We start from the raw sequence: 15,881 nt of genomic DNA, 5'->3' as shown, positions 1-15,881 counted from the left end.
CTAACCCTAACCCTATTAATAAAGTAAAAAAAAAAGAAAAGAAAAGTATTTTAACAGTAATTACACTCACAGATAACAGTATATTACAGTAGCATGCAAACTTATATATGGACTTAAACTGAATTATACATTTTAATTGACAACTATTCCACATTATCTATGAATATTCACATTACACATAATTGCTACTTTCCTGCACTTACTGTTTTAGATATATAAATGTACAATTACATCAATTTTTGTAAGATAAAAAAACATCTTTGTTGTTACAATCCAACTTTAAATAACAAAGCTGTCAAATGTGTTACATTTCAGTGTCTACAGTGTAAAGTTTGATGCAGCCATGTGGGGTTTTACACTGTGTGTACGCTGTAATCATTTTATAGAATGGCTTCTCATCACTAAATGACCCTGAGGCGAAAGAACACGATTTGCACTTAAATGAACCATTTGTGTTTTTATTTTAGGCCAAACATGCAGGAGCAGACTAACAGACGGGACAGGGAAGTCATGGTGTTAGCAATTTTTTTTATTTAGAAGTTCAGAGTCTCAATTTCTGTTACATCAATCCTTTTTTCGGAAATAAAGAATAATTAGTGTTTGCCAGAAACCTGGACTTTTAAACAGAATTGTGCTTAAGAAAAATCTTTAACATGTAGAGTTTGACATACAAATTCACAATCATTTTACTTCATTCGATCAAACTGCAGCCATATTAATACATATTCTAAGGCCACACTGCACAATTTTAAAATACACATCACACTGTCAGACTTTGTACAAACAATTAAGGCAATAAAGTTTAAAGAAACGGGACATTTTATAGTAGTTCAAACTCATTTTGTATTAAGCTGGAAAGAAATATATTGAACCCAGAAAGAAACTGCTGAATTGATGCAATGCGAAGTGGAAATGTACTCTCAACAATATTCAGCAGCTTTCACAGAAACCTCCAGTGGCTCAACTGTCAAAGGACACTGCTGACAGCCCACCCAGAAGTAAGGAAAGACTCTCTCAGTGATGGCGTGCTTGAAAGTGTAGATGTGTGTGTTGTCGTGCGGGTCGTAGAAAGACACTCTGCCCTTGTCACAGTCCAGCAGCACCCTGACCCTCTGCGGGCTCCTCTTCAGGTTCAGCCTTGTTAAAGGAGACGTGCCTGCAAAGTACATTTTGTGGTAAAAGTACACACACAGGTAGCCGTTCTTCAGCACAGAGGACACCTTCTCTTTCCGCTGGATGGACTCTTTCGCCACGCCAACAACCCACGCCGTGTTATCGCCCACGCTGACGTCCCAGGCGCGCTTCCCTGAGGTGAAGCCCTCGCGGCCCAGCACGCCGGTGTCTGGGTCGTACCTCTCCGGGTTGTCGGGCAGCTTCTGCTTCTCATCACTGTCACAAACGCTGGTGAGGTCGTCTGACAGGACGAGCCACGGGGCAGCGGTGTTGGGGTCCAGAGTCACTGGGGCTGAAGAAAAACATGGCAGACTGTCAGCTGTCTCCTTTAACATTCTCTGACTGTACTTCGCCCAGCATCACAAGCTTTCCTCCACCTCAGGAGTACACGAAGCAAACGAAAAAGCATCTAAAAGTTTTAAAAGATAAATCTCACCGTGACCTGAAAAGTGGGACGGAGTGCGCACTCACTGTATTTGACGATTTTATGCATCTTCTCCCACACGTGGAATGCCAGAGAGCCCACATATTTGGCCACATCTATGAGTGCATCAGGTGCCGTGACTGGATCACGGATTGGGCAGTTAGCTCTGCGGGGAGTAGAATTAAGTCATTTATGTATATTGATGTGAAAGTAGAGGGAAAAAAAAAAGGTTGAAAAACAAAAGCTTTTTTTTTTTTTTCACCTTGCCAATGTCCTCTTGCATTTCTGAAAGAGGCAAATGCACAAGAAAACAGTAAAAAAAAATTAGAAAACTTGTATTTTAATCCAAGTATTATACATTTTACAAACTTACATGAAGAACAGAGACGCCCTCCAGAGCGATCTCCTCCTCTAAAACTCGGATGGATTCAGACACGGACGTTATCTCTCTGGTAATTTCTTCGATCTTCTGCGCCACTGCCCGGCTCCTCTCCTCCTCCTCCCTCTTCAGCGCCTCCACCCGGGCCTCCTCCTCGGCTCGGAGGAAAGTGTGAAGCTTTTCAAACTCCTCACGGGTTCGCCTTTCCACAAATCGAGCCTGGACCTGAAATAATGACTGCATGAGCATGGCTCGCAAACCACGTGCATATGGTAGGATTTTCATGAGAAATTCTACTACACCTGAATGTATGCCACTGTGTCCTCATAGTTTTTCTTCATTTTGTCAAAAACATCCCTCTTTTCTTGCAAAGAGCTGAGGGCTGACTTCATTTTCTCCTGTGCAGATAATTAATGAGAGGATATTAATTCTGAAAGAGTCAGATTGACCTTTAAAACTTTATTCTAGCGACATCCTTGAACATAACAGCTCATAACATTTATTCCGGGAACTGAGGGAGGCAGTCCCAACATTTTATTTTGAAAGCGAAGTATTTACCTTCACATCTACTACAGCCTCGCTGATAGGGCAACAGTCATGCTGTTTGTGCTTCCTTGAGGTGTGGCAAACCACACAGATGGGCTCCTTGTCTGGCAGGCAAAAAAGTTTGAGCCTCTCCCCGTGAAGCAGGCACATCTCCCCTGGATCACAGTACAGCTCTCCCGCCGTCTCCTCCGGACCCTCGCTCTCCTGGATGCAAGACTCACACAGGTTCCTAAGGGTGAGGCTGGGCACAGGGTCATCCAGAGACTGGCTCCTACACAGGGGGCACTCCCGGCTCCGACCATGAGTCCAGTACTGCTGCAGACAGGGTGCACAGAAGCTGTGGCTGCACTTGAGGACCACCGGGTCTTTGAAGATTTCACAGCATATGGGACAGGAGAGGTCCACCTCTGGGAGTGAGAGCCTGCCTGCCATCCTGACACCAGAGCTCCAGTTTCACTCTGAAAATGAAAGCAGGGCCCAGGAGCAGGCACTGATCACGCACAGGGAGAGGCCTGCTGTTTACACACACAAGCACTTGCTATGTAGTCTTTTTACTATTTACTGTCCATTGCTGTGAAAACTACCGAACACAAATCACTCTTCTGAGCTTTTAAGTTCAAAATGAATAGCTGTCATGACTGTCAGTCCCATAAGAAAAGTTAAAGCCAAACATACCTCACAGCCAAACTCTTGTGACAGATATACGTGCGTCGTTGCAACACTTCCTGCTTCCTGTTATGATGAGTCACCCGAAGGAGGCGGAGTCAGAGTCAGAGCAGGCTTTTTTAACCCTTCACTGACCCTCCGACTGCAATTAATAATGTCTACCGCCTGATTGACAATGAATTACTGCCTTCGTTCTCTAATTTTTCACTTAATGAATGAATAAATAAATATATATAATGAATATATAGAATAAGAAGTAAATTTGGCGTGTATGGCTGAAATTACACCCCCTAATCTTCTAAAGCTCATGTACTGCGTTTTTGAATGTCTTACGTATCCATCCATGTGCTAGTTTTAGCTCAGAGAGCATCCAACAAGCTAAGAGCAGCAGACAGCAGACACGTCTGGAGGTTCCCCGGATGTAACCATGGATGTAAACAGTGAATAAGGTGAGGCTCCGTTCATTCATATGACAGTTGCTCAGTGGCGCATGAGGCCAAAAAGTTCGACTTCCTGGGTATAAAAGTGCCCGGATGTTTCGCATTGTAGGCCCCACAGAGCATGCGTACTAGTGTCCTGAGCCTGCAGAACCTCCTAACTTCCGGGGTTAACAGGGCATCCATGAGGCGGAGCGAGGTACGTAATGTTTGGCTCTACACATGACTAGTAATGACATTTAAAGGCTCTAGGACTTTAGGAAGCAGTTTTTTATTATTTGGTAAAAGGAAAAGTTGAATTTGATATTCAGTATTCTCCACATATAAGTGTTTTCTTAATTTAATTTGCACGGTAGAAACGTACTGGCTAAGTGAAAATGTCACACTATCATTGAGAGGATTTGTTTGCAACTTACATTTGTGTGGGTGAAAGGCTTCTTAAGCTGCCACTTTTAGTTTTGCTTGAAATGCTGGTCATGTTACAAGTAGGTTTATTTTTACATCTTTTCTGATGAACTAATCTGAGAAGAAAAAGAAAATGCTTACATTTCTTGTCATGGGGGTGTCACACCACAACTCTGCTTCAATTGAATGGTCCATAAGCCAAAAGGCTTGGGAACAATCGGTCTAATATGTGGTTTAAATTGGATCCATAATCCACAATCAATAATAATGAAAGCATTTGCCCTATGCTCAGATTCACCTCAACTAATGAAACCATAAATATGAAATCTATATAGCACCTTTCAAAACATAGTCACATAATTGGCACTTTACAAACAGGATATACAGTTTAAACACATCAGGATTACAGAAATAGAGGTAATAAAAGGAAGTAACTTTGAAATGGTTTAAGTTAGAAACCAAAGCGGGGGCCCAGACCCTGCAGAACTTTAAAAATCAGCAACAAAATCTTTAAAATCATTTTGGAAAGCTACAGGCAAGGATGGGAGTAATGTGGTCTCCTCCTTTGGAGTTGGCTAAAAGCTGCATTTTGGAGGAACCTGGAGGCAAGTGATGGCCTTCTGACCAACACCAGAATAAAGTGCTCCGCAGTAATTGGAAGTAAAAGCTCAGAATGTCTTTTCAAGGTATGTTAGAGATAAAAATGATTTTTGAGATGGTCCTCAGCTGAAATAAGCTGAGCTCAACAACTTTTGTAATTTGCAGTACAGTGTTAACGCAGTTTAAGCCTTTAAGAAAATACTGATCGCGCTTCATGTGATATTGAATACTCATATAGGGGGGAAGCACTTTGTTCCAAAGCTGCTCTTGTGCTCATCTGTCTCCATGTTGGTTTCATTGAGCCATACAAAGAGCTCTCAGCACATGACGCCATCTAGTGGACGGCATAAGGTTTAACGTCAGGGCACAACTTATCCCAGCTGCTGAGCGCATCATGTTGTCAAATGGGCGATGTAATCACTCTGCAAATTCAGTTTCAGCTTGTTAGGAGGGTTCACTGGGCTGTCAGTGGTCAACGCACTCATTTTGGTATTTTCATCTAATTTAAAAGAAAAATACTTTGTAGCATGCAGCTTTATATTCAGATAATTTGTTTTTATTAAATTGCTAATAAGAAAACTTCCCTGGGATTTTATCAGTCAGTAGCCCGTGTCTGTGGTAGTGGTAGAGTCACACTCATTTCTTTCTCTCTGTGCTCTTTTATCATCCCGTGCGCTGTAAATGTACAGAAAGCCTGTCCTGTATTTGTTGCTATTTTTATGCTCCAAATAACAACAAGCAGACACAGAAAACAGAGTCTGCTCACTGGGCTTCTTGCTCCTTGATAAACGTGTTATACAACTTCAGAGCATCAGTGTGCAGACTCTATTTGTCCTCAGTTTCCATTCTGTGTCCACTTGCAGTCCAGTTAAACCCATTCGCGGCCTCCACACATGGTGATCGTAACGTGATGAACCGCACGTGACGGGAACTTCTTTTGATTGTGGTCAGGAGCTTTTATCACGAGCGACTTGAGGCCCGGTAACGAGCTGCTTTTGGCTCTATTGTCCTTCTCAGATGTCTGATCAGAGCCCCGGGCTCCTCACCAGGTCAGCACCACAATCACTAGAGTTACAGGGAATGTTTTAGGAAGAAACAAAACACTTACAGTAAGTCATATTCAAGGGGCATTTTTAGAAATGTGGAAAGACATGAACAATCTCAGGTGGCTATTAATGTTTGCCAGAAACCTTTTACACTAATTAATTACTTGCAGTGGCATTTAGAGGGAATGTAACTTCTTTGCAGAGGCTTTATTTGTAGTGCATGCTACTGTCTAAATGCATTGCTTGGATGTGATGTGAGGAGAGTTTAAAACAACTCTATGTAACTTTTGAGACAAAGAAATAACACATTCTTCCTGTGATGAATGAAAAGTTGACTTCACAAGCAACAAAACACACCATCACTCAATTCAATACACTGAGGGGTTTTCCTGCTACGGCCTTACTTGGTCTGGTATGACCAGTAGCTTATGGTAGCTAATGCTTGCTTATGGTTCTTTAGGTTATTGCTGCTGTAAATGGTCGTTATGTAGTCACATTGGCTGCTGCACCTCATCACATTATACTACAGTTTACCCATAATGATACTATTTCCATTGCGAGTACTTTAAATTTAATTATCATATATATTTTTATAAGCTATTTTAAATTACATCGTCAGCAGTTCCATTTAGCCGTCTATTTCAGCTCCCTCAGGGCAGCTGGGGGGGGGCAGGGATCAAGAATATGCTGACAGGAACTGACAGGACATTGACATTAAAAAAAAAAAAGGATCTCTCACTGATAATCTCTCACTGTGACTTTTTGGTATGCCACAGAGTCTCAAGAGATTCAGCTTTCCATTTTGACCCGGAGCTGCAAAATGTGATTTCACTGATTGATTGGAATGAAAATCTAGCCATCATGTCACCTTCAAGGAGAGCTTGAGCATGAAGTCAGCTCTCCAAAAAGTTACTTTTAATTGACTTTCATTTTCTTCAGTCGATGGCTCTCAGGCCCTCTTTGCTTTTTTTGCCGTTCGACTGGCAACACAGATGGTCCGTTTGTCATCCATAAAGGAGGTTTTGAGTTTCCAGCAGATGCTCTGGTTTTTAATTTCCGCACTTCCCTCCTGGAATGACTCAGAGTTTTTTTTTTTTTTAAGGCATGCTGAGTTCTGCCTCAGTGGGGCAATAAAGTAATGACTTTGCTGATGTTTAGTGTGGGACATATAAATGCACTGTAATATCTTTGCAAGCCTTTCACTGCTCATACAGTAATTTACATCTAACATCAGCGCCTTTATTACATCACATCACGTCGTTTGATGTAATTATGATGTGATTATCACTAAAGGCTTTAGTGCTTAGAGGAATTCTGGGACGTATGGCGTTATATATTCTATGCTTGTTGCCACGCTCACACTGCCTCATAACTCTCTATGAGCCTCACGTCAAGTAAATCTTATCATAGACATGCAGTATACGGAGCACATGAAGTGAAATATTTGGCATTTCTGATTCATGCAAAAATATATTATTTATTGGGCAGCAAGTTTCCCTCATGCAGTAATTATTTACCACCACTAGATGTCAGAATGTACCCACTCATGGCAAAGTCAGCCAAAGCACCAAAATATACTGAACTTGTGCTGCCGCATTCATGCAGAAGTGTCCTTATTACTTTGCATCAAAACGACCAGAGGTAAACAGACAAACATCTGGAGATACGATATAATCTGTCTCATCTTCCCATAATAGACGCTTTGAAAATAGCCACAACACCTCAGGACGAGGATGACCCAGCCGAACACTCACTTTTACCTGCATGTCACTGTGTGCAGCCTCTCCTACCCTGTAAATTGGTTGTCAGCCAGCGTGACCCAGGCTAATAGTGATTCATTATTGCTCACACCCTGCTAGTGTTCACAGAGCTTCATCAGGGCTGAAGGGGAAGAGGAGAGGGGGGGGTTATGTCAATCTCTCAACATCTAATGAGGACAGGCAGGCTAACACACAGCAGAGACAACCCCAGTCGGACCTGTCTCACCGCTGATATTTCACAGAGAGCATCGGGGGCCACTCTGACATCACTTTGGCGGAGCTTAAATGCAAATGCCGTCTGTGGATGGAGCTCTTTTTTTTGTAGGCTGATGGAGGTACTAATGACTGCGGCTGAGAAGGTACATTAAAAACATTATCAGCCAAGCATAACAGTTTCATACTTATTTCACCCTTGTTCAAGCCTATTTGCGAAAACGTGACCAAAAGTTAATAGTCTATGTGCCTGCTGTGCTGCACAGTAAAGCTGGACAGTAGTAAAATAAGAAAAGCCGGGCTCTTTTATTATTGGCTGTATGATAACACAGGTACAGTTTCCTGTTGTAAAAATGATAAAACGTATCCCTTCATTAAGGTGTCACTTTATAGTTATGTCTGCTTTATAAAGTGTTTGTAAGTTGGGACTTTTTTTACAAAGTCAAACTGTTCGTTAATGAAGTAACTGCTTTATTTACAACACTTTATAATGGTGCTTCTTTAAGTGACACAACTTAGTTAAGCCTGCATCAGCTTCATTTTTTGGCCACTTGGGGGCAGCAGAAACAAGCTGCTCCGTTTCCTGCAGGAAACTTTCGGCTTTTTTTCCTGTTTGTTTAGTGTCTGAAAACCGCTTCCTGTTGTGGCTGCTGACACAATGAGAGTGATGGGACTGTAGACTGTATTTAAAGATGGAAAACATGACAGCTCCCCAAAAGTGAAGCCTGATCTGGTGGCCGGCTGCAGTATAGGTCATATAGCCCTCCATATTAGTGGATGGGACATGGGCCAAAAATGTCAAATACTTTGTTCCCTTTGTTACTTTGTTTGTGTCGTTTTAGGCAGTTCTATCATTCATGTTCAAGTGTTCATTTTTCAGATAAGATTATTTGATGCTCTAATAAAAGGGGGTGTGATGTCATGATTGACAGCTAATCCTAACACACAGTTGAGCAGGGTGGGTGTCTGGGTGTAGTCAAGATATTTTGGCTTCGCATTTCGGCTTGGACATTTTGGAAGAGGAGACGTGTCACCATATTCATTTATCGTGCTGTCTATTGGCAAGAATGAGAAAATACAATAGTTTGAAAGCCATGCAAACAAATTCTGTGCAGTCTGTATTTATCTTACAGAGAGTGTATTGTGCGATTTGTGTGTGAGGTTCTTCCAGTCATTGTCCCTTAGACAATAACTGCCTCTAAGATTCACTTCACATTCAGTCTGAGCTCAGGTTGCACAACATTTGCAGTATATCAGTTGCACTTTTGCATTTAGCTTCATTGTTCCTCGGCATCCAATTTTCCTCAGATCCTGATGTACTACACAAGTGTCCTCCTCTACTTTTTGACTGTAACCACACTTGTGCTTGTAATATTTGATAGATAATAATATTCTACTGAAACTGCAGCAGTAAAAAAGATTACAGTCTGTAGGCAGCAGCTGAGTCAGTGTGTAGTGTGGAGAAGACATTGAAAAATTAATCTCCTAGTTTTGTCATAATTGCGATTGTTACCCGAGAGACAAGAGAAAGGGAGAGGGACAAGGACACCAGAACTGAATTACACTTTTGGCCATATCAATATTTGATCTTTTCAGTTTCAAATACTTGCACCGCATTGACAAATCACTTTCATGCTTTTCACATCATGACTCATGAGCAGCGAGCTCCATCGTCAAAAGGGAAATAGCACAGCATTTTTATTTCATAAGAGGATGCGTGGCCCTGGCTGTGAGGGAACTGAGGGCCAGACCTCAGTAATTATTTCCATAGAAATTATTATATATATATATATTATATATATGTATATATTTAAAAAAAGACTGGTGCTATATAATCAGGAAATTTGCATGCATGCTGCTTAGTGAACAGCAGCACATAATCTCTTCCTCTTCTCTCACGCCGAGCGCACACAGCCAGGTGAGAGAGGGTTACTGTGGTGAAGGGGATGCCCCTCCCCCACTTAACATCTACATGGTCTACAGCTGTTCATTCTTTGCCATGACACAGGCGCTATATTGCGATTTTATCATAGCAATGGGTAGGGGAACACATCTTGAGCTGAACGGACAGGAGAGAACAGGGAGGCAGGCAGCACACTCAGGTAGCATCACAACTAGTGTCACTGCTGTCTATTTACTTTTTATTTTATTCACTTTTATTTGCTTCTATGTATTATAAACCAAAAAATAAGGTCACTTCTTTACTGCATGGACCGTGCTGCCTTACCGTAAATGTCAGAGATTATTCAAAGATGTTGCAATTTGCTTCAGTAGACTTTATTTTTTGTTATTTTTGCAAGCGCGCAAAATGAAACTTAAGTAATTCCAGTAATGCAATACAAAACCCTGCATATAGTGAATATGCAGAATATAGCCGCTATTATACAGCAGCAGATACAGAAGTACAACAATGCTGGAATCTTGCCGAAAGAGATATGAGCCGCTATTGTCTGGGGGTCTCTAAATCAATCAGGTTAATTCCCCAAGCAAAAGACACAAATGAGGACAGGAGAGTAAATCATGCCTGCATGTGTGTTGACTCAACAGGGAGAACATTAAATGACAAAAGTTGATCTAAAATAAATATTTGGAAGCAGCACGGAACGCCTCAGCACCTCACTGCATTATATTCCAATGTATTTTGAATTGTCACCCAGCGCCTGAGTTGTGCGTCTTCCTTTACATAAATAAAGACATTTCCATACAGTAAAAGCACAAATATGTGCACAACAATTCATCCGAAGGCACAGCCCCCCCTCCCCGCTCCACCATTGAAATGAAATCCACGCCCTGTGTTTAGTTGAGCTGGTTCCCTTCAAAATCAGAAGCAATACAGAGATAAATTTGAGAACTGCTCACCTTCAATAAAACTTGCAGGAAATATAATTTGAATCCAAATAAAAACAGCAAATAATAATAATGATAAAAGACAGTTTCTTTTTTTTTTTTGGGGGGGGGGGGACTGTTGACTCTTGACCTCAATATTTTTCTAAAATCCTCCAGAGAGGATGCCTTCATATCATCTCTGCTTTCACTCATGGATTGAGTGCTTCATATAAATTGGATTAAACGCACAATTTCACAAGCGCTTGTAAGGCACTCGCACCAAAGACCAGGTACCCTTCTTTAGTCGCATATTGATTTTTTTCCTGTGGTTATTGTTGAGAGAAACTTTTGACAACAATCTCATACAGACACTGCAAGGCATGTGTGATGTAGTAAGAAAACAATAAATAAAATCAGAGTAACAGAGTTTAGGTCTTTTTCCTGCCAGCTATTTTTAGTGGGCATTCGGAGGTGTTTGAGAGGGGTTGTCTGAAACAACACACATGCCCGTTGCTCACCCCCCCCCCCCCCCCCCACCCCACAGAGCCAACGTGAACGTACACCCGGCGAGGTCTACACGCGAACACCCCTACATTCCCACAAACAAAAATGTGCACTGAATTGGAGGTAAATTCAATCTTATTGGAGAGGCTGTAAGCGCGGAGCTCAGAAACCTCCTTGAGTCTCTGGAAGGTCGCCAGGCTCTCCAGATTCACAAGAAAAACCACAGTTATCAGTATTACCCCCATCCCTTCTCTCCTTCAAACACACACACACACACACACACCTGCACGCAGCGACCCAGCCCACTGGAGTTTAAAGGAGTGACATCAATTCAATAAGCCCGGCCTGACAGGGACAGCGCAATACACCACAACACAGCTGCTCTCTCTATCTCTTTGCTAACCCATTTCCCCTCCTGGCTTCCTCCCTTCCCTTTAAGCTCTAGCTCAGCAAAGCAGAGTGATGACAATTTTGTTTTAGCCGGATGAATCTGCTGTCTGTGATGGCCCAAATCTTTATTAGGTTTTTTTCACTGCTCTGCTATCAAAAATGGTATAGAGAGTGTCAGGAAATGGTGCTCGTGTCTGGGAATTGCTACACAATCATTTCCTGCTGGAATAGAGTTACTTTTTTTTTTTTATCTTCATCTTGAATCGGTGAAGTGGGATATTAATGGAATTGCTCTCATTCCTATAAGACTCATAAAAAATGAATCTGAATTAGACCAAAACAGATCATGCTATAGAGTTGTAAGTTGGATCTTTTTGTTGCGAGGCTGTTGGAGGACCAGCAGGACCACGCATTGACCATGTCTATGTGGGTCATTTGGCTCAGTTTAGGCCAGAACCGTCTGTCACCATCGATGTGTCACATCAGCTGTTGCGTGACAAGATAGGCCGCGGGGCTGAAGCCAGATATCTCACTGGTGGAGAGGCTGAGCGACATCACAGAGCTGAAAGCCCACAGAAGGCTACGACTAAATGTGATCATCACCTGCATCACGGCGAACCGCATCTGGCGTATCAAAATGTACTTTAAAGGCTACAGCAAAAGCCTGAATATGGTTTTTGTTCTCCAGAAACAAACTGGCCCCAGGCTTCCCTTCATTTCATCTACTGAAGGGAAGCCTGGCTCTCTTTACGGCTCAGATGGATGTGCTTGCTCTGCCAGTATGACACCCAAAGGGCCTCTGTCACGTGATAGTGCACATTAAGAGCTGATCTCGGAGACAAATACCCCCCCCTCGATGACTCTATGTTGGGGAAAATATAAGATATGGATTGCTGGATGGAGCTGCACAATCCCCCATTGACCGCTCTGTCCTCTGTGTGTGTACGCGTGTGTGTGTGTTTGTCAGTATGTGTTCCTACCGGGAGTGATAAAAACACAGCACAACACATTGAAGAGTGTGTGATGCTCATAATTCGCTTGATAAAATGACCTGATAGCCATGACCCGGACAGAACAGCGACTGAATACAGAGCCCACTTTAAAGATACATGAGAGCTGCTTGGGTTATCGTTTTTGAGGCCGCGTGTGTCTAGGTAGATAAATCAAACGCACCTACGATGGTTCAAATATTTGCCCTGCTTTTCCTGATAGGACTTTTGGTGACCTCAGTGTTAATTAATATTCCTGGGGCTACACACATCAGAATGATTTGAGCCAGTGACAATTCTGTGAGATTATATTAATATTTTTTTTTTCTATCTTAGCTGCAGGGAGGATTTGAATGATATAAATCCCCACTGCCAGAAAAAGGATTGGAGCTTTCTCCTGACTTAAAGGTGTCGAACAGTCAGCGACGGCAGTAATCCTGTAATCTGGGCAGTCAGCAGCACCGCAAAAAAAAAAAGGTCCTTACTACAGTATGTACAACACACACAGGCAAGCACGTACACTGATACAGAAACTCAGCGCTGCCATTAAGGCTACAGATGCCACCAGCAACACCGCCACCCACATCTCGTCTGTCATCATTCCCACCTCGCGTTGCTCCACTTTATCCTAACAACCCTTTGTCCTTAGCTGAAATCATCGGGTTGCTGCGAGAGTTCAGTGGTGAAATGTTAGTGTTTGCTATGGGACTACAACTGCCAGCATTTCCCTTTTCTTCTAATATTTGTGTTTTACTTTTTACTTTTGTTTAACACAGAAATAAATGTGCTTTTCGACACATTCCAGGTCTATCATCGTATAACGTGGGTTTGAAATAGGACCAAGTGAACAATACGATGGGCGATCTCAAGGTAGTAGAACATTTAAGACGACAGATGGACTTTCATTTACAGGACAATTACATTATCATCATTATAATAACACAGAAAATTACAAACCGTAATGGTGGATTACACACATGCTTTGTTTCCTATAAATGCCTCATGCGTAGGTGGGCAATATGAATCCAGCATGGGTATGGTGGACTCTGCCACCATCGCTGCACAGAGAGTTAATGGTTATTGCTTAAACAGTGCCAACCATAAATAGTATCAATATGATTTCATGAAAATGCTGTAGTTGTATTGTTGTTTACACATTTTAATGTATGTGTTAATATATCTATTGTCACAGTAATGTACGTACTAGTGTAGGTACGCACATGAAAAATGTGTATAAATAGGGGTATAACTACTGGACTGTGTATATTTGAGTGTGTTTCTGGGTGTAGATTATAGCAGTAAATGGACTTTAAGTTGGCTTTGCTTTGTCAAACAAACCATTTTCAAGGCCAAAAGAATCTTTTTCACATTAAAAAAGTAAAACATAGACCAACTCAGGTCAGGAGTCTATCATGGACACTGCTGGAGCCTCCTGCTCCTAAACCCCACCCTTCTGCTCATCTTCCAGTCAGCACCTGCCGGCTTTTTCCCTCTAGTCCTCCATCCACACCCACTGCCACTTCCCCCGTGTCATCTGTCTGCCAGTCAGTAAAGTCACTGTGTTGTCCAGCTCCTGCCTCCAGTGAATCAGCGTTTGGGTCTTCTGAACTGTGACAGAGACCTAAAAGTGCCACTGGATGAAATCGTAGGCACGAAGCAAAGTCTAGTTAGTGGACCTAGACATGGAATTGCTTTCACACACACTTTATCAAGGGCCGGGCTCTCTCTACATTTTGGGCTAAAACAGATCAAAATATACATCCCAGCCAATTGGTAGCTATCCTTAGAAATACATTTTTACATGAATCAGTATTAGTGCTACTATTGTGAATGTCAGGGGGAGCACACTGACATATTCTCAGTTTTATAAGCATGATAGTCCTTTGAACAACATCATCTTGTTTGCAGAGGCTGCTGAGCAGAAATTAATACACATTCCTCCCAGTAACCAGCCTGTCCCCTCCTACTCCCTTATATATAGGTTAGAAGAAAAGATTTAGACGCTTGGGAAGAGAGGCACAGACACGTTGCTGGGATACCAGAGGGCTGAATACATTGATTGCATCTCATGCTTAAAGATGTACACTGAATCGGATTATGGTGGCTGTTTGTACCTTATTAGTCTGACATTTCTACAAGAGGAGTACGTGTCCCCAGATGACTCAGAGAATTGGCTGCATTTAAATGTCAGACTGCAAGGGCTAATGATTTTTATGTCTTGACATGTTTTAATATGCTTATGACAGCGGAAAGAAAAAAAAAAACTAGTCTAGAAAATTGCAGATTGTAGAATGAGCGCAGAAACTGATAAGAGACTCTCTTTTTTATCACTGCGGTTCCTTTCAAGAAGAGGAGACACAGCAAACTCTTCAAGTGAAGCCCCGACTGAGTGCATTTGATGATAGCAATTGCATAATGAGACTATCCTGAAGCTTGGCTGAGTTCTCGACTTGAAAAATCACAGGTTTAGCGTGGGCGCGTCAGAACAATGCCATGTTTGAAGTCTTTGTTGTGGTCCATTTTTTCCCTCTTTCAAATATTAATAACTTTGCAACGGCCTAAATCTAATGAATGTCGCATCTAGTTGAAGGAGGCACATCTGTTCCGAGTTGCATCTGCTTCCTCGATATATTGGCACTCACGACAGAAAAAACACAGCCGTCTCTGAACAACAGCATTTCTTTTAGCCATTTTAGGCTCATATGAATGAGACAATAACTCAGAATTAAGCCTCCACTGCATGAATATAATGGCTGTAATATGGCCTATAATACGGAAAACATCTGTATTGACTCATGCTGCTGTACAACTGGACTCGGCTTGCAGCGAGAGGTGCTTAAACCACAGCAGGAGCTATAATCAGCCATCGATCCGTGGACACAGGAGTTCTTGGTTGCTGTATTCACTCAGGCCCTTTCGATTTTGATAAAACAATGATGTATGGTGGGCGAGCAGTCGGGGAAAACGAAGCACAGATAATTGTTTTGATGGTGTTCCCTTCCTGACCACACGTGCCCTCAGTGAAGGTCATGCCTTATTGAGTGTATGGCAGCACTTGTGACCATAACCATGTAGTTACGTGGAATAGTGTTATCGATCAAAGCTGTTTGTGGCTTTCAAATTGTACTGTATATCTCACAACATTCAGAAATGGCCCATTAATATAAAGAGAAAGAGAATCTTTTTGAATCGTCAGGCGGCACAAAAAGCTAATCCATCACGGGGAATGAATTTTAGAGTTTTCAGGTGCACATTTACGCAGCCTTGTTGTTATGTGGCTTGTAAAATCTCATTATCATGATGCTGGCAGACAGGTGGAGAGGAGATTCTATTGAATTTAAGGCCACCGGAGTTGTAGTAGTTGTTAGAGATACAGAGACAGAGACAGAGACATAAGCTGTACAGGCAGTATTATATCAAAACAGAAATATTTATTTTAAAGCTAAAGATACTTTCAAAAGGAGAAATAACCCAATATCACTCTTACTAATGAAAACGAAAAGTAAAACAAACCCTTTCCCAG

At 42.0% G+C, this 15,881-nt stretch overlaps 1 protein-coding gene across 2 annotated transcripts; it reads right to left on the bottom strand.

The window, feature by feature from the left end:
- Positions 1-515: 515 nt before the first annotated feature.
- On the bottom strand, positions 516-3,240 carry trim35-14 (tripartite motif containing 35-14). 2 transcript variants are annotated; one of them, XM_070853699.1, is made up of 7 exons: positions 3,198-3,240; positions 2,535-3,012; positions 2,279-2,374; positions 1,971-2,201; positions 1,860-1,882; positions 1,645-1,763; positions 516-1,465 (listed from the first exon to the last, which is right to left on the bottom strand). In XM_070853699.1, the coding sequence occupies exons 2-7, from the start codon at positions 2,952-2,954 to the stop codon at positions 921-923; spliced, it is 1,434 nt and encodes a 477-aa protein (XP_070709800.1). In that variant the 5' UTR covers positions 2,955-3,012; positions 3,198-3,240; the 3' UTR covers positions 516-920. The 2 variants fall into 2 exon arrangements, with proteins under 2 accessions (XP_070709800.1, XP_070709799.1); XM_070853698.1 differs by having other exon boundaries at positions 2,535-2,978; positions 3,198-3,239.
- Positions 3,241-15,881: the final 12,641 nt, after the last annotated feature.

The sequence above is a fragment of the Pempheris klunzingeri genome, chromosome 22 (assembly GCF_042242105.1).
Source record: "Pempheris klunzingeri isolate RE-2024b chromosome 22, fPemKlu1.hap1, whole genome shotgun sequence".
NCBI classification, from domain to species: domain Eukaryota; kingdom Metazoa; phylum Chordata; class Actinopteri; order Acropomatiformes; family Pempheridae; genus Pempheris; species Pempheris klunzingeri.
The sequence above is the reverse complement of the archived record's forward strand: the minus strand, read 5'-3'. Positions and strand labels throughout refer to the sequence as shown.

Coding starts and splice junctions, on each gene's coding strand:
- trim35-14 (XM_070853699.1), bottom strand. CDS start 2,954: ATGGCAGGCAGGCTCTCACTCCCAGAGGTGGACCTCTCCTGTCCCATA. Junction 2,375..2,534: donor AGGCTGTAGTAGATGTGAAG/GTAAATACTTCG, acceptor TTATCTGCACAG/GAGAAAATGAAGTCAGCCCT. Junction 2,202..2,278: donor ACACAGTGGCATACATTCAG/GTGTAGTAGAAT, acceptor TCATTATTTCAG/GTCCAGGCTCGATTTGTGGA.